The following is an 18,337-nucleotide window of genomic DNA, read 5'->3' as shown; positions in this document are numbered from 1 at the left end:
AGGTGTCAGTTGGGCCTATTCTTCTGGAGGGTCTCTGGAACAATGGGGCCTTCTTGACAAAGCATCAGCGTCTTGTTTCCGCGTCTTACCGGATCTAACGAATATCTATTAGCCCGAATGATTTTTGACCAGAAAATTTGATTAGGGCGGGCTAACCCATCCATATGTACCACCTAATGTCTCTATTTTGATGTGGAATATCTCTGAAATGATGTGAGATCTAACGTTAAAACCACTTGATCTTACCGGATCTAATGAATATCTATTAGCCTGAATGATTTTTGGCCAGAAAATTTGATAAGGGGGGACTAACCCATCCATATGTACCACCTAATATCTCTGTTTTGATTTGGAATATCTCTGAAATGATGTGAGATCCAGTCCCCCTCATTAATCACTTAATAGTTTCTAATTATGTGAGATCTAACGTTAAAACCACTTGATCCTACTGGATCTAACAAATAGCTTCCAAAATAGCTGACTGTTTGGTCAATTTTCTGATAGAGGGGGGGCTGATGACGGGCTAGCCCCCCCAGCAAATAACTGTTAATATTGCTTCTTCTGTGTGAGATCTAACGCAAACAATGGTTGATCTAACCTGATCTAACAAAGATCTAACAAACTGCATAAGATTTTTAAAAAAATTTTGATATAGGGGGGCTAACCCGGCCATATGTACCAACTAATATCTCTATTTTGATTTTGAATATCTCTGAAATGATGTGAGATCTAACGTTAAAACTACTTGATCTTACCAGATCTAACGAATATCTATTAGCCCGAATGATTTTTGACCAGAAAATTTGATAAGGGGGGGGGAGCTAACCCATCCATATGTACCACCTATTATCTCTATTTTGATGTGGAATATCTCTGAAATGATGTGAGATCTAACGTCCCCCCCTCATTAATCACTTAATAAGTCTCTAATTATGTGAGATCTAACGTTAAAGCCACTTGATCTTACCGGATCTAACAGATAGCTTCCAAAATAGCTAACTGTTTGGTCAATTTTTTGATAGAGAGGGGGCTGATGATGGGTTAGCCCCCCCCCCAGCAAATAACTGTTAATATTGCTTCTTCTGTGTGAGATCTAACGCAAACAACGGTTGATCTAACCTGATCTAACAAAGATGTAACAAACTGCATAAGATTTTTTCAAAAATTTTGATATAGGGGGGCTAACCCGGCCATATGTACCAACTAATATCTCTATTTTGATTTGGAATATCTCTGAAATGATGTGAGATCTAACGTTAAAACGACTTGATCTTACCAGATCTAATGAATATCTATTAGCCCGAATAATTTTTGACCAGAAAATTTGATGGGGGGGGGGGGGCTAACCCATCCATATGTACCACCTATTATCTCTATTTTGATGCGGCATATCTCTGAAATGATGTGAAATCTAACGTCCCCCCTCATTAATCACTTAATAAGTCTCTAATTATGTGAGATCTAACGTTAAAGCCACTTGATCTTACTGGATCTAACAGATAGCTTCCAAAATAGCTAACTGTTTGGTCAATTTTTTGATAGAGGGGGGGCTGATGACGGGTTAGCCCCCCCCCAGCAAATAACTGTTAATATTGCTTCTTCTGTGTGAGATCTAACGCAAACAACGGTTGATTCTAACCTGATCTAACAAAGATCTAACAAACTGCATAAGATTTTTTCAAAAAGTTTGATATAGGGGGGCTAACCCGGCAGAGGCTGCTGCTTTTATCCCCACAGCACCCGAAATACTGTGTGCTTTCTGTAGCAGCCAGCTTGGAGTTGGGTATGAATTTTATACTAATCAGCGATATCCACTTCTTGTACTTAATAATAGGGCTAAGTTACTGTAGTTATGCATTTTTTTTAAAACAACATTTTCTATTTATTTTTCCGTGTGAAAAAGAAGCCATATGTTCCCACTGGACAGGTGGTTAGGATTTCTATATTAATTTAGGACTGGTTCTCACAGGATTTCATAGGAATGCTTGGGTTCCAGTGTGATTCTTGCATGTTCCCATGTGGTGTATTTTGACAGTCCATTCATTTGAATGGGCTGCCAAATGAACCAGACCACACAGTAGTGCACCAGACTGTGCAAAAACGCACTGCACCAAAACCACATGGTACTGCAGTACCATGCAATTTGGTGCCCGCAAACGCACTTCATTTGCAATCTGTGATTAGGGTGCAATTAACAATACATTGGAACTCAGATGCAGACTGCAAGGGCAGTGCGTTGTAATGCTGTGCAGAAAATGCACATGGAACACACCTTTCCAGCACTGCATTCTAGTGTGAACTGACCTTTAGTCTGTGTTTTCTAAAAGTAGTAATTATCATTAGAAGTTCTAAAGTAGTAGGTACCAAACCCTGTTCTAAAGTATTGATTCCTGCTATTGGGACTATTCCTACTACTACTTTGGAACAGGGTTTGGTACCTACTACTTTAGAATTTCTTTTGGTTCTAAAGTAGTATTTCCCAATAGCTGTTCACGTAAAGATGTGAGATAAAGAAGCTACCACTGGTCCTCTTTAATGTTGCTGCTGAGAAAGAGGAATGGTCCTCAAGGTGTGAGCAGGCACACTGACATGGAAGGCTCAGGCTACAAAACTGCTGCAGTCCTGTAATTTCCTGTCCAAAGCAGAGCACAACAGTGGGCAGGCAGGGATGTCAGACCCAATGCTGCTTCAGGATTAATGCGGGCAAAGAGTGAGGTGTGCGGGAGCTGAAGTGGACGGACGGAAACAGAGGCAGAAGGGAACCATATGCGCTGCCTTCTCTGTAGGTGGGGGAAGCTAAGCAGGTGGGCAGAAACAGTAGCCAGTGGGAACCAATCCATCCATGTTGCTTTCTGTGTAGGTGGGCAGAAGCTAAGCAGGTGGGCGGAAACAGTAGCCAGTGGGAACCAATGCAACCCCTGGCCTAGAGGAAATAGGCTGTGACTATCTGCGGGGAATGACCAGTTGAGTGGGAAGTATACACAGGAACATTTTCCCTTCTGTTCTGCCTTAGAACATAAGGCCTCATGCACACTAGACATTTTTACAGCTGCCGTTTTGAGCATCAGGCGTTTTTTTTCTACACCCAGTAAACTCCCCAGCATGTTATCCTATGTGTCCATGCTCACATAGGAATTTATCAGAGTTTTTTGGCAGGGCCATTTTTAGGCTGGAAAAAAAACCCAGAACTACTGCGTTAAATGTGGTAAAATGTGGCTATCCAGCATATAGGTGCTTTTTTGAGCCTCAAGAGTATAGTTTTGCTAATAAACGCTAAAAAACGCAAACGTAGCAAAACACTAATGCAAAAATGTGGCATATCTTGCATTTTTAACACGGAATTCTACTAACTAACGCTACTGGCGTTTTAAGGACATCCAGTGTGCATGAGGCCTAAAGATTGAGAAACCACTAGAACTTCAGTTGCCAGGAAGCCAAAGAGGTAACTCTAGAAGGTACAAAGAGACTTCTTTTGTTTGAAGGGATTAGAGACTAGTCTGGTGTTTCAGACCATTCATGTTTTGAGGATATCCTGATTCACCTCTTACACTCTATCCTAAAGCTGTTCCTGTTCTGAGTTCACTAAAGTAACTGACACCCATTCTTTTTACACCCTGAGAAAGAACCATCCCTGGGATTAAATGTACCTTAGATCTTATTACAATGTACTGAAAGTAGGAAGGCTCACGACATTCGCAATTCACTGGTCATCTTGAAGTCAATATTTATTGACAATCAGTATCAAAAGCAATACATATGTATCTCTTTTTGACACCTGAATCAATAAAGTAAAGGAAGTCGTTCTATGACACAGCATGGCAGAGGCAATTCAAAGTGAGAGAAATACAAACATTCTTAATATTTGGACTAAAGTATAAAACATAGATATTAACATTTCTCTGTGTGCAGAAAGACCATATGTGATTGCACTGTTTGCTATAAATCAGGCCACCATATCTTGCATAAACCTACCGATTTCTCTCTGAAGCTCTGCTGTGTGCCAACTCCTCCCAGGATAATACCCTGGTGGTCACTGACTTTCTCTGACAGTGGATATGACTAGGGGTTACTAGTTTAACCTCTTTTCCCCTCACCACGTGATTATTACAGAGGAATGCTGAGAAATGTAGTTTCCCAATTTAAGTGATGCAATTGTGCAAAGACAAATTCAACCCTTACTGCCTACCTGGGACAAGCATAGTTTAACCAAGAAAGGAAAACATAGGACTATGGGAAGTGATTTTTTTGTCAATATTTCTTGACAGGCTCTAAACTACATAAGTATGTTTTTGCAGTGCCCACAGTTAAGCTTTACAGTAAATGGGCAGAATGACCCAAAAGGACTGCCAGTGCTGGACCAAGCTGGTAGTCAGGAATATATTTATAGTGTGGAGAGGGTAGGGTTGGTACTATTTTTTTCTTTTTTATATAGTAAGGAGGACCCAAAATATATCTTGGAGTTCTACTTTAACTGTCCATTCCCCATGACCGTGAAATTGTAATTTGGGTAAATAAATAAGTTTGGGGGTCTATAACAAGTACAGAATGTTAATTTCAACAAACTAAATAAAAAATAATAGTAAAACCATGTAACATACCTCCAAATATGAAACCAGTTTGTCAACAATTGTTGTGTCTTCATAGCATGCAGCCCAAAGTGGAGATAAGTTGCTGGGATAAAAGTTTTGATTCCTTTCCTGATGTTCTGTATTGTAGTCCAACCATACTCCTAGATCGGGGTCCCACAGCACAGCCTGCACAGCTTTGAGCCGCTGCTTTAGGGCCTCTGAAAACCTGGAGGCCATTTCTGGCATATCTTGGGACCAAGTAACAGAACATAGGAAAAAGGTTAAAATAACGGTCCAAGGCAAACAGATTACTTTAACCAAAGGCTAGAAATATTCAGAAAATGTGCTTAATATAGCAGACAGAATGCACACCTCTGTTCTCCATGAACACTTACTATCACCTTTCTTGAAAGACAGAATCTGTCTTGTTAGGACCAGAGCAGGTGATCTACTTAAAAGTGGGCATAGCACTTGTGAGTAGGGATGAGCAAATCTGCCTGGGTTTGATTCATGGCCAATTTTGTGAAACGACCTAAAATGTAAAAAAAAAATTAAATTTGAACTTTTCCCGGAACCCCCCTAAAGGCTATGGGGGTTTGGGGGGGATGGTGAGTCTTGATATTCAAATCAATTATTTTTGTGGGGCTAGTCAACAATCTGTTGTACAGCAGGAAGAGTGCCTTTGTACATGGCTTTGAGGGCTACATTGAAGATACACAAATCCTATAAATTACAGGTTTAGGGGATGTATTAAAGCTATATGTGGTGTTAGGAGGGGTAAGAGGGCGCATTGGTAATGCAGGCAGACAACTGAGTGCTCTGCACCTGGAAAGTTGTGAGTGTAGAAGGCTACCAACCATCTGCTGTGTGTGCTATGTCTGTATTGAGTGACCCATGACTTGCCATGCTCAGATGCAGGTATGGTCTTAACTCCTTTTCCCACAGTTTCTTGGGTTTCCGCATGTCCCTGCACTCCTAGGTGCACCTTGGGAATATATGTTTTCCACCCTCTCCAGCTCAAAGAAACCACACCTGATGAGGCAGAGGTGGCTGGGCTTGTGATCTGCAGCCAGGTGTGCAGTACTCCACTCTTAGCCCTGGCGTTCAGGCAGCCAGGCAGGAGCCCAAGAGAATGAAGCTTCTACAGAAGACCTAACAACTGCAGGGATAACTTTCTCTATTGCCACCAGGGCATGCAAATCAAGTGGGGTTGACCTGGGTCTTCAACCACCTGCCTATGGCACCAACCCTGGGACTCCTCCAGCCCACCTCACTTGTGGCGCCTGTTCGCCTGTGTACCCAGACCTACCCCGGACTTTACTGTGGGAGATGCTGTTGCAGAAGCTAAGCACAATTAGGTGTTAAAGTGGATGTAAACCCAATTTTTTTTTTTTTAATGTCATAATGTAGAGTATAAGATTTCCTATCATTTGAGCCCAGTCTTGCCACAAAGAGTTAATCCAGCTCTGAGCAAACCTCTTTTATTGTTCAGTGAGATAAAAATTGACAGAGAAAAACTTTGTCAAATCCTCCCCCTTGCTGTGAGTGACAGGTGATTTGCATATCTCGTGCACTAGCCTAAGACATGCCCCCCACTCCTTTCTTCAGCAGCTCTGCAAGGATTGGCTGTTCCACACCTCACCATGATTTGGCATGCTGAAGTCATGTGGTTAATTTCCTGTCTTTTCACTGGATGTTAGAGATCATAGCAGAAGTTCAGTTAGAAATACACAGGAGAAAATGCATGTTGACAAGGGGAGTGTAGAGGTGGGCGGGGAGTCTACTGACATCACGACTCCACCCACCGAGCTCCAGACAACAGACCCACCCACAAAATCTGCAGTTTTTTCGGGTCTCATAACAGACAGAGGGGAGACATTTGACAGGTAAAGATACATGCAGGAGGCATGTATATCCTTATAGATAACCCCTATGGCAGTAGTTTAGAAAGGATGACATTGGGTTTACATCCATTTTAATGTAGTGTACTGTTTACTAAAATAGTCACTCTCTAGTATCTGTGGCTACAGATCTTATAGAGACTGTACTGTATTGCCACCTAGTGTCCTTTCTGAGTGTCAACACATTGTTCTAATGAGCCCCTGTTTGTATAGCTTCATAATGACTTGCACACCCTTTTGTCATTTTGACCCTGTTTGCAATGTTAATCCTACTCTTCACCTGTTTAGTAAAGTTCAAGTTAATACCCTTTGTCTGATCATTCAACCAATTCCTCTACCTGTCATAAGACCATTTTGGGGAAAATAACAAATGTCCTATCTCTAGTTTGTACAACCCAACCACCACTATGTCCTACAGAACCTGCTCGTCCCCTACTAATTCCCAGGGCCGCTGATGGGAGGGGACCACCGGTCCTTCTGTAGGGGGCCCAGGCCCCGTCACTTATCAGGGGGCCTGGCTAGCCGCTTCAGACATCATGTAGGATGTCACTGTGTACAGTCATTCAGTGTACATACTGTCATATACTGTTCCTGCCAGAGTCCCGGGTATTTATATTCCCTGCTGGGCTGAGGGGGGTCCCCATCTGTTCACCTCTGAAGCCGGGAGACTTTAGATCGCGGTGACCGCTGGGGACTTTCTTTTAATTTTAGGACTTACACACACTTTCCTGTGATGTGAAGAAGTCCCGGCTCTAAGTCCCCGCTGCTGGCCTGCACACTGCCTGACTCCTTTAGCAAGTAAGTGCTCAGGGAATCAGGCAGAAGAAGAGTGCTATCAGGCTAGGGGCAGCTGGCTGGAGCCTGGAAGCGGAAACGATCAGTGCAGGGGAGACTATGTGTGATGTCCACTCAGCAGACAGTCCAGCAGTGCACACACAGAGGGATCACTGGCTCTGGCAGAAGTCACACAGGAAAGGTCTTCTCATGACATGATCACACACCTTTCCCCATGCTCTGGCCGTTGCCTATTTTCATTTACAGTATATATAGCAGGGAGCAGCCAAATGTGATCAACATTATCATTATGATGACAGTCACACTAACACAATGCAGGTGCTTTGAGCCAAAGAGAATTCCACATCCTTGCCGCTCTTATAGTAAAGAAACCTCCACGCAGTTTAAGGTTAAACCAGATGTCTTGTTAAACTCCATTCTGCAAAAAAGTTTTATCCCTTTTGTGGGGACACCAGTACGGTATTTGTAGATTGAAATCATATCCCCTCTCAAGCGTCTCTTCTCCAGAGAGAATAAGTTCAGTGCTCGCAACCTTTCCTCATAACTAATATCCTCCAGACCCTTTATGAGCTTTGTTGCCCTTCTTTGTACTGGCTCCATTTCCAGTACATCCTTCCTGAGGACTGGTGCCCAGAACTGGACAGCATACTCTAGGTTCGGCCAGACCAGAGTCTTGTAGAGTGGGAGCATTATCGTTTTATCTCTGTAGTTAATCCCTTTTTTAATGCATGCCAATATTCTGTTTGATTTGTTAGCAGCAGCTTGCATGCCATTGCTGAGTCTATCATCTACTAGGACCCCCAGGTCCTTTTCTATCCTAGATTCCCCCAGAGGTTCTCCCCCTAGCGTATAGATTGCATTCATATTTTTGCCACCCAAATGCATTATTTTACATTTTTCCACATTAAACCTCATTTGCCATGTAGTTGCCCACCCCAATAATTTGTTCATATCTTCTTGCAAGGTTTCCACATCCTGCGGAGAAGTTATTGCCCTACTTAGCTTAGTATCATCCGAAAATACAGAGATTGAACTGTTTACCCCATCCTCCAGGTCGTTTATGAATAAATTATATAGGATTGGTCCCAGCACAGAACCCTGTGGGACCCCACTACCCACCGCACTACCCACATGCAATCATTGCTAGCAGCTATTATAGCCTCTAGCAGTAATCGCTATGTTCTCCTGGCGGGGAGGCTACCTGCCCACATCCTGGCCCCCCTCCCCCCCACCCCACCAGGAGAACACAATAGCTCTGCAGGAGAGATTCCGCCATCAACACTAACTGTGTTGATGGGGTAATCAAGTGATTTTCTGTCCTTCAACCCCTGGTTGCAGCAAAGTAAATTGCATCATCTATGGCCTGCCTTAGTCCCCATCACACGGGATGGACTCCGCTTTCCTTAGCGGGAGATCTCTCCACTAATCAGAGCAGAGCGGGCAGATGACAGGTCCATGTCTGCTCAGTTTATGCAGAGCAGACATGGACAGAGCCCACTCTTCTCTATCGGTGGTTGTTTGTAAATAGACTGCATTGTCTATCTACATCCCAACTGCCCTCTGATCCGATCCACCTAGATGGAGGAGGACAGACCCCCTTCACTTTTTTTTAATCAGGCCAGATCGGAGGTAGGCAGGTGGAAACAGACACAAGTCCATTTACACCGTAGCTCCATAGTGGTGAATTGAGAGTCTGATTGGGTCCACAAAGGCCCACAAATAAGGGCGTACAATCGGGCCTCTTGTAGGGGATTCAGGCCCTGTTACTTACCAGCAGCTTCAGATTTTATATAGAAGATAACTATCCCTTTTTTAAGGCAGGTGGGTGGTGTCAGGGGTGGGGTCAAGGGCGGGCCAGGGGTGGGGTCAAGGGTGGATCAGGGGTGGGGTCAAGGTCGGGTCAGGGGTGGGGTCAAGGGCGGGTCAGGGGTGGGGTCAAGGGTGGGGTCAAGGGCGGGTCAGGGGGTGGGGTCAAGGATGGACTTTTGAGGATCCTATCAGGTAGGCTGTATGGGGCCCCATGATCTCTAACAGCGGCCCTAATTCCACACGCAGTATCTCCGCCTCCCATTTTAGACCTACCTCTCGTTCTAGTATTTTTTGGGAGGTGGATGGGATGCCTAACTTGTATTAAAACTATGGAGCTAGGGGATGAATGTGTGGTGCTTGTGATGCACCCTAATTACTGTACTGTAATTACTGTAGAGCAATGTGGCAGGGTGCTGCATACAGAAATCAGTTCCAATAACTGGTCTGCAACAAATGTATGCTGCACACTCTAAACTTAAAAAAAACTCATAGGAAGACAATCATAGTATTCCTCCACCTCAAAAATATTTGTTAAACCCAAAATGCTAACCACTGAAAATAAAAGCCCGATATTTTTTTTAACCCTAACAGAACTAACGTAAACAGAAAATAAAATAGAAAAACAAAAAGAAATAGAAAAAAAAATACTGATAAATCACAAAAGAAAAGCAAATGCTGCAAAAAGGGGTTGCACATAAGCTAGCAAGCAAGCAAACTTGCTACTGGTACAGAAAAAAAGAATCTAAAGAAGGACAGGTCTATGGAACTGTGAACAAAGAGTGTACACAAAGGTATGTAGCTCACCACACTGCAATCTACACTCTAGCACAGTATAGTAAAGTATCTCTCCCCACACAGATTTGTTAGCTTTCCCTAACCAGCTCCGACACACACTGACAACATGGCTGCTGGGAGCCCACCTTTTAATAGTGGGAGCTGGCATATCTATTATTCCAGATTATAGGCTCTCAGAAACCAATTTGACCAAGGACAAAGGGTTATGCAATGACTGCGGGCTCAGGCACCAATTTGGACAATAAATTCAGAGTTTCACTAAAGTGTGAGATTCACCTTAAACACATGGTGGATTTAATGCTGAACCTCATCCCTCACTGAAATGTTTGAAGTCTGGAACAAATGCTGTTCACCTGTAATCAAATCACTATTCTCTAGTCATTGTGTTTGTACAACTTGTAAAATTCAGCCCTGCATGCAATTGGCAAGTGTCGTATATTAAATCAGTTTGGATGAGGAAAGACAACAGATTGGTTTATCTTGCCTAGCACTGAGAACTGATATGGTAACCGTATTCTGTGCTCACAATAATTTTTAGGTCTATTTGGCCTCTGTTCTTTTTATGACTAAACTATAAAAGAGAAACATCTCTAGAGATAAAAGTTTAGCTTATGTCAGGTATTGATAGATAAAACTGTCAGCTTATTCAGCCCCAATACAATTTTGTAAATATCAGTCTCTCAGTGCAGACAATTGTATGTAGTTCTGGGCGTTGGGCCACCTGCTCTCTGAACACTCTACAGCAGGGTTTCTCAATCAGGGTTCCATGAAACTTTAGGGTTCCTCCAGGGGTTGCTAGGGGTTCCTTGAGCAATGAGCATTTTTATGCCTCCCAGATAAGTTTCCACTTACACAATTGATCTGTTTAGCTATCTGTAAGAGAGTAATTCTTCCCAATGACCACAAGTGTACGGAGCATTCTTCCCACTGACAATCACACTAATGTATCATGAGTTGCAGATATAATGTTTTTAGCAGGGGTTTAGGTCTTTTTAGAGTCTGGAAAGTTATTTCTGTGTTGAGAAGGTTGAGAAGGGCTGCTCTACAGTGAGGCTGGAGGGAGGGTATGAGACCACTGCAACAGTCTAAAGATTCAGTAATCAATGGCGATATTAGTTGGCACATTTTCTGTGATCATGGTGTAGTCTAGATAAAAGTCTTCACCATCCTTTACTTTTTGCCTGAGCATGAAAAAAAATATCCCCTTTATTTTCAGTATACTGAAGTGACTGGCACCACTTTTTCAATAGCAACAATGCACAGTAAGTATATAGGTATCTATCTGATCCTCAGAGATAGCAGTGAACTGCTCTGGGTGTAGAGCGTAGCTTGAGAATGTTTCAGTTTGTCTTTGCATTCAGCAACCTGCAAATATTTACCCACTTTGCTATTATAGCAAGGGTCCAAAAGTTTAGTTACCAAGTAGTCATCAAGCAATAATCCAGCAATGGTAGCCAGCTTGCCTTAGCCCAAGAAGGTCTTGCAGTGCAAATTGTAATCATGGTCAGCTTAATTCTGCTGCATCTGCACTACATTCTCTTCCTATTCCATTCACTCCCCTCTTCACACATATAACAAAGATTATAATCATAATTTACCCCCTGCACCCCCTCCACCTCTTCCTGGGCTGCTTCCTTCCTATATTGCTCTCAGTGATAAACCAGTGATAGCAACACTGTAGGCAGTTCCTCTTCCTTGTCCCTCTGTGTGAGATTGATTAGGGATGCCTCTTAACATAAATGCAATGACAATGGGTTGAGGGATTGAAAGGAAACACACCTCCTTGATGAGATACCACTGCCTGGGTTAGGCGCCCTGTTTTACTCCCATGGTTTACTAAATAGTCATTGATCACTTTCGTTGCTCATATAGCAATCTGAGCATGTACAAGGTGGAATCAAATGACTCAGTAAATATGGTACTGAAAGGGGAAGGGGGGTGTGGAGGCACCAACTCTGCTGACACTGTTATATGGTAAAGGTGTAATACATACACTTACTGGTAAGTCGGTTCAGATGGGGTGGAGATGTCCATCAGGGGTTGTGTTGTCCTGGGATGTGCTGGTGTGCAGGCTTCACTGGCGGTCACCTCAGGGGATGTTGGTTCCTGGTTGAAAGAGGCTTAACAGCGGTGTCCAGGGTGTGGAAGCTCCACGCTAACCACCCTGGAACGCGGAAGCAGAAGTGACGTCAACCAGGAACCAACATCCCCTGAGGTGAAGGACCGCCAGTGAAGCCTGCACACCAGCACATCCCAGGACAACACAGCCCCTGATGGACATCGCCACCCCATCTGAACCGACTTACCAGTAAGTGTATGTATTACACCTTTACCATATAACAGTGTCAGCAGAGTTGGCGCCTCCACACCCCCCCTTCCCCTTTCAGTGCTATGCTCACAGAGGCCATGGACACCCTCTGAGGAGGGCTGCCTCCTCTCTCTCTCCCCCTCTATTTTTGTTCTAACATCAATGTACTATCAGAACCATCATTATACCATTCCATTCCTGACATCACAAAATCTGAGCGCCGGAAAACCCCTCTTCTTCAAATCAGTAAATATGGTGAAGCTGTATTCACTTTCAACTCCCAATTGTGCAAGGAAAATTTAAAAATAGAATGTTTGCTAGCACATGATTGGATGATTGAAGTGAACACACGCCTACAAAATGTTCTACCCCAGTGTTTTTGCATGAGTGCCTATGGGCTGCATTCCAAAATCCAACACTGTTCACACTGTCCTAATGTTGGCACCTTTACATATGCTTGTAATGTCCCAAGTAATAATTGTAAGGTTTACTGTACTGAATATTTTTAGCAATTAATTAAAATTTAGAGTTATTCAACTTATAACAAGTTTGAAAGTTAAAAAATATCCTTTTGTGTTGGCCGCAAAACCATTATGGTATTGTATGAGGTTTTACACCTATATATTTAAGAAATTTGTAAATGTTTATTTATCATTATAAACCATTTTTATTTATCATTATAAACCAGTAGCCTGATCTCTATTAGTAAAAACATTGAGTAAATATATTGGACTGTTTCTAATATCTCACCTAGATCTTTGTAGAATTTGACCAGTGTTCTCTCCACACGACACAAGATGGCATTCAAGTCCACAGGAACAACACAGCTGGTTTTTGTGTCTAGCAAAGTATTTGTGGAACCATTGAACCAGCGGGTAGAAAAGTCCCAACCAGACTCCGCAGCAGCTGCAATGTCCGAATACAACAACTCTTTTGCTTCTACATATATAAAAGGAAATTTTGTTAGTATACAGGGCTTTTCTGACATGACATCAACAATAATAGGAGAAAGACATAAACAAATTCTTTCATACCTGTTGCTGTAAGGTTTTCAGCAAGCTCAAAATCTTTAGAATAAGACTCGGGCCTGTAGATATTAGAATTTTTTTATTATTAGAGATTTATACCTGAATGTTCTGCTACTACTGTAAAACAAGGTTTCTGTTCAATATGGTAATATAGGATGTACGGATGTACAAGAAACTAAAAACAACTCAAAACAATCAGACATTTAATGTCATACAATTCTCTGCCAGTTTTGCATAGGGAAAAGGTTTTCCTTACTGTGGTCTCATAGGTATAATAAGGGGGTGGGGGTGGGGGTGGGGGGGGTTGCAGGAACCAGAACACCTGCTGGGGGGCACTATGGTCCCGGAACTTCTATAGTTCCAATGTGCCCCAGTGGAGTAGTCATCAAGTCTCAGCTATTAGCCACTGTAGGATATTTTATAATATATATATATATATATATATATATATATATATATATATATATATATATATAAAATCACCTACAGTCACCACCTAGTGCTGGCTCCTTGCAGACTGTTTAGCCGCACCTCAGGAGCCACACAACGTCTCATTTTTTTAGTGTACTTTGGATCTGTTGCTCTATGAATCTGCTACCCGCTCTGGCCCCCATTTCCATCCTGTCTTGCGCCCTGTTACTATATACTTCTGCCTGACCCTTGTCTATTTGATTTCCCTTCTCCTTTGTTTATACATAGATTGTTAGGTAGTTTTCTATTTTTTATGTGTATTTACTGGGTTGTGTATAGGTTGTTGCATGTATGTTTTATGTCATCTGTGTTCTTGCATCGATAATAAATTGTATTTCTTAACTTTGAGTTAAGAAGTTTGAGTCTGATTTCTGTGTAGCTCCTACTTAACTGGTCACACCAGCACTGTAGGATACCAGCATGAAGAATCCTGACCTGTTCTGAGGTTAAACAGTTAATAATATTTTTTGAAGGATGCTCATGAGAGATTATTGGTGGCTGCCAATAATGAGCTCTCCTTTGAGAATGCTAGTTCCTATGCTGTCATTCTGACACAGTACTTTGACTTCAGTGCTTTCACTGACCCAAAACAAGTATAGAGAAAACCTGACCTGATTAAAATAGCACAGATGCTCAGGACAGCTTAAATCCTCACTTTGCAGCATTCTTTGATTTGGTGGTTCACTTGATGCTTATTTAATACAGTTAACCATGAATATTGGCTCTAGATGGATCCTTCCCCAGCAATGTAGAAGTGATTTGATGGCTTTACATCCACTAAAATCACTTCTACTAGAAAATGTACATGGGGGGGGGAGCGGGTACCTGGTTTTGAAGGGTACCCACTCCAACCAGAAGTTTGACCCCCCTCCTTCCCCCATAGTCTTCTGGAACACATCACAGGTCCCAGAAGACTACGGGACCATTCACAAGGTGCAGCGCGGCTCGTGGATGCTGGCCGTAAAGCCGCAAGGCTTCACTTTCTGTTTCCTTAGTAGAGATGCTGGTGCCTGCACCCGGAGCCTGCACCCGGAGCCAATTGAGGAATCAGCTTGCGTGACAACATCCCTGGATCCCTGGACAGGTAATTGTAGTTATAGTAAAAGTTAGCATCTACAGTATTTGTAGCTGCTGACTTTTAATTTTTTTTAGGGGGGGGGGGGACCAGAAACTCCTCTACAAGATGTTAAATAAGTCTAACATTACAACCAGAATCTTCTCACCTTGGCTCCCCTACTGGTACATAGTAACGATTTAGCGTGTAATTGTTTCCATTGAGTGACACCGATATACTCCGGTTATTCATCCAGAAGTCATACTCTTTCAGCAACAGTGGGATGGCTTCTCTTTGTGAGAGAAAGATTGACAGAATTTAAGTTTATTTTCTCTACTTCCACTAGGATAAGTCATACCAGTAGTAATCTATAAAGAATGTACCTGAGAAAGGTGAGGTTCTTTTGGCTTTCCATGTAGCTTTCCATCATTAAAGTAAGGAATGGTGGCTGGCTTCTGCGAATGTAATATATTCTCCCTCCATTAGGGATCATTCCATATCTGTGATTAAAAGTAAAACCTTTGAAACCGCTCTCTACACACATACAGTATATTTCCCTTTCTGCTCTCCTAATATTTGCTTCTTATTTTGCCACTAAACCCAGTTTAATTTCCCCTCACTCAATCTTGGTTTTTGGTGGCATTATTACATGGCTCTAACTTTGGATAGATAGATTTGGCCCAACTCACCGTTGTACCATATAAAGGAAATTTTCTATCATCCCTCTGGCTGTCTGGGTCATTTCAGAGAGAATAAGTCCATTAATCACCCAATACGAATCCCTAAAGCAAAATAAATAGCATAAATCTTAGATTACAAGCTCTTCAATTGATTGCATGAGATTATCAGATTTATTAAAGGTGAACTGCTTATTTTTTACTCACCAGTAGTAAAATTCTCGGAATCTACCTCCAGGTACTATCAGTGGATTTGGAACATAGATTAGCGAATATCGATCCGGTTGGGTTTTTACTTCTTCTTTGATCTGTAACATAATGAGGTTTAATTCTTCTATGCCAGATATTTTCAAATAATAGTTTACAGTCACTGTTAAAGGCATCTTTAAATGTACTATTTATTCTTACCTTTCTACCCAATGACTTCCAAAGGGAATTAAGATTTAGGGCCCACTTGCGAAGTTCAGTATCAACAATACCAGTTAAGAATTTGGGGCTGTTAAAAATATCCGCATTAGGAAAAGAAAGCATTTCCAGTGAATACAGTATTTTGAGTTATTATTGACAGTTTACTTTACAATATTCACATTTTGGTGGCTGTTTGTATGTCAGACATGTGCAGCTAAAATTCTTACTATAGGAGTGTAGATATAATGGAAAATTGTTATCAAATATTTACCATAATTTTCCTGTCCTTGCTACCTCCATGGCAGCATGTGAATGGTAGACTCTACACTCATTCCTACCCCATAGTACCCAACTACCTTAAATTTTGAGACTGATCCAGTCCCCATGTTTCATAACTAACCTACTCAAAATAAATGGGAGGGATCCTATGATGCAATGGAATTAACCAGGAAAGGAATGTCTTTTGCTCAATTTTCTTTGTTCTTCTAGAAAAAACTTTTAATTCAGTTACCATGGGGAAACTGCAATGTCTCTTTAGGGGTTCTTGAAATACATTTGCTGCTTTGCAGGGAACTCTACAGCACCTTCCAATTTATAGCATCTTAACTACCTTACAAATGAAGATACAAGTTTGAAATCAAAACCAGTATATAGAAAGTGGGTTATAGAAAGGCTCTAAAACTGGCTGACCGGTTCTAGAAGAAAAACTGCACATTGCTAGAATAAATGATCCCTGCACAGGGTGAGTCTAAACAAACTCTTGACAACTTGCTTAATGAGTGTAACATCCTGTTGGCCATCATCCTCTTTACCCTTGGCTGTTTGAACAAAACAGGATTCATACAGGGCTTTGCTAAATAACAGTTATGCCGCGTACACACGACCGGACTTTACGGCATACTTTGCCCAGCGGACTTTTCGGCGGACTTTACGACGGACTTTCCAAATGAACGGACTTGCCTACACACGATCAACCAAAGCCCGACGGATTCGTACGTGATGATGTACGACCGGACTAAAACAAGGAAGTTCATAGCCAGTAGCCAATAGCTGCCCTAGCCTCGGTTTTTGTCCGTCGGACTAGCATACAGACGAGCGGACTTTTCGACCGGACTCGAGTCCGCTGGATAGGTTTGAAACATGTTTCAAATCTAAGTCCGTCAAACTTTTGATAAAACAAAGTCCGCTGGAGCCCACACACGATCGAATTGTCCGACGAAATCCGGTACGCCGGACCAAGTATGCCGTAAAGTCCGATCGTGTGTACGCAGCATTAGTCAGTTTTCCATATGCCTGAGAGAAAAAATCAAAACTGAAAGAAGCCCCTACCTTCTTGGCAACGGCTGGCCACAAGGATGAGGTGACAAACTCATGGTTTAGAACAGTAAAGAAATAAATAATTAAAGAAGTAAAGAAATATTTTGGAAGGAAATTGGCAGTAAGAAATACAGAAATACAAGGAGGCAAAGAGTGTACAGCTTTAAGTGGTCCACAGAAGGATTGTCAATCATCCAGTTACAAATATCAGTAAGGTCCCATCAGCTTTTAACTTGAATCAGAGCAGATATAGCATAAAAGAATTAGACTGCCAGTTGCACAAGACAATAAAAAAACAAATCCCTGTGAAACACAGATACTGGGCAAGTTTAAAGGAGAATTTCACATTGTTAAGAAAAGTAATATACCATGAACTTATTCTCTCTGGAGAAGAGACGCTTGAGCAGGGATATGATTTCAATTTACAAATACCGTTCTGGTGACCCTACAATAGGGATAAAACTTTTTTGTGGAAGGGAGTTTAACAAGAAATGTGGCCACTCATTAAAATTAGGAGAAAAGAGGTTTAACCATAAACTACATTGAGGGTTCTTTACTGTAAGAGCGACCAGGATGCTGAATTCCCTTCCACAGGCGGTGGGCATCGATAATTTTTTCAACCTCACCTACTATGTAACTATATGTAACTATGTAACTATGTGCAAGTGCAGTTCAAACCATATAGTAATTTAATGATACAAAAAATTACTTTTCCTTTTCAAACTGCTGTAAGTACAGTGGGGCAAAAAAGTATTTAGTCAGCCACCAATTGTGCAAGTTCTCCCTCTTATAAAGATGAGAGAGGCCTGTAATTGTCATCATATGTATACCTCAACTATGAGAGACAAAATGTGGAAACAAATACAGACAATCACATTGTCTGATTTTTGAAAGAATTTATTTGCAAATTATGGTGGAAAATAAGTATTTGGTCACCTACAAACAAGCAAGATTTGTGGTTCTCACAGACCTGTATCTTCTTCTTTAAGAGGCTCCTCTGTCCTCCACTCATTACCTGTATTAATGGCACCTGTTTGAACTTGTTATCAGTATAAAAGACACCTGTCCACAACCTCAAACAGTCACACTCCAAACTCCACTATGGTGAAGACCAAAGAGCTGTCGAAGGACACCAGAAACAAAATTGTAGACCTGCACCAGGCTGGGAAGACTGAATCTGCAATAGGCAAGCAGCTTGGTGTGAAG

The 18,337-nt window shown here is 41.9% G+C and overlaps 1 protein-coding gene across 2 annotated transcripts in view; it reads right to left on the bottom strand.

Moving 5' to 3' along the window:
• The window catches only part of TREH (trehalase), a 68,900-nt gene that overhangs the window by 27,985 nt on the left and 22,578 nt on the right, over positions 1–18,337 (bottom strand). For both annotated transcript variants that reach the window (XM_073602508.1, XM_073602509.1), the window contains 8 exons: positions 15,815–15,902; positions 15,614–15,714; positions 15,419–15,511; positions 15,113–15,229; positions 14,899–15,021; positions 13,211–13,263; positions 12,927–13,115; positions 4,599–4,816 (listed from right to left, as the gene is read on the bottom strand). In XM_073602508.1, the coding sequence (XP_073458609.1) occupies positions 4,599–4,816; positions 12,927–13,115; positions 13,211–13,263; positions 14,899–15,021; positions 15,113–15,229; positions 15,419–15,511; positions 15,614–15,714; positions 15,815–15,902 (982 nt within the window). The remainder of the gene's footprint in view (positions 1–4,598; positions 4,817–12,926; positions 13,116–13,210; positions 13,264–14,898; positions 15,022–15,112; positions 15,230–15,418; positions 15,512–15,613; positions 15,715–15,814; positions 15,903–18,337) is intronic.

The sequence above is a fragment of the Aquarana catesbeiana genome, linkage group LG10, assembly GCF_042186555.1.
Source record: "Aquarana catesbeiana isolate 2022-GZ linkage group LG10, ASM4218655v1, whole genome shotgun sequence".
NCBI lineage: Eukaryota > Metazoa > Chordata > Amphibia > Anura > Ranidae > Aquarana > Aquarana catesbeiana.
This window is presented reverse-complemented; position numbering and strand designations above follow the sequence as displayed.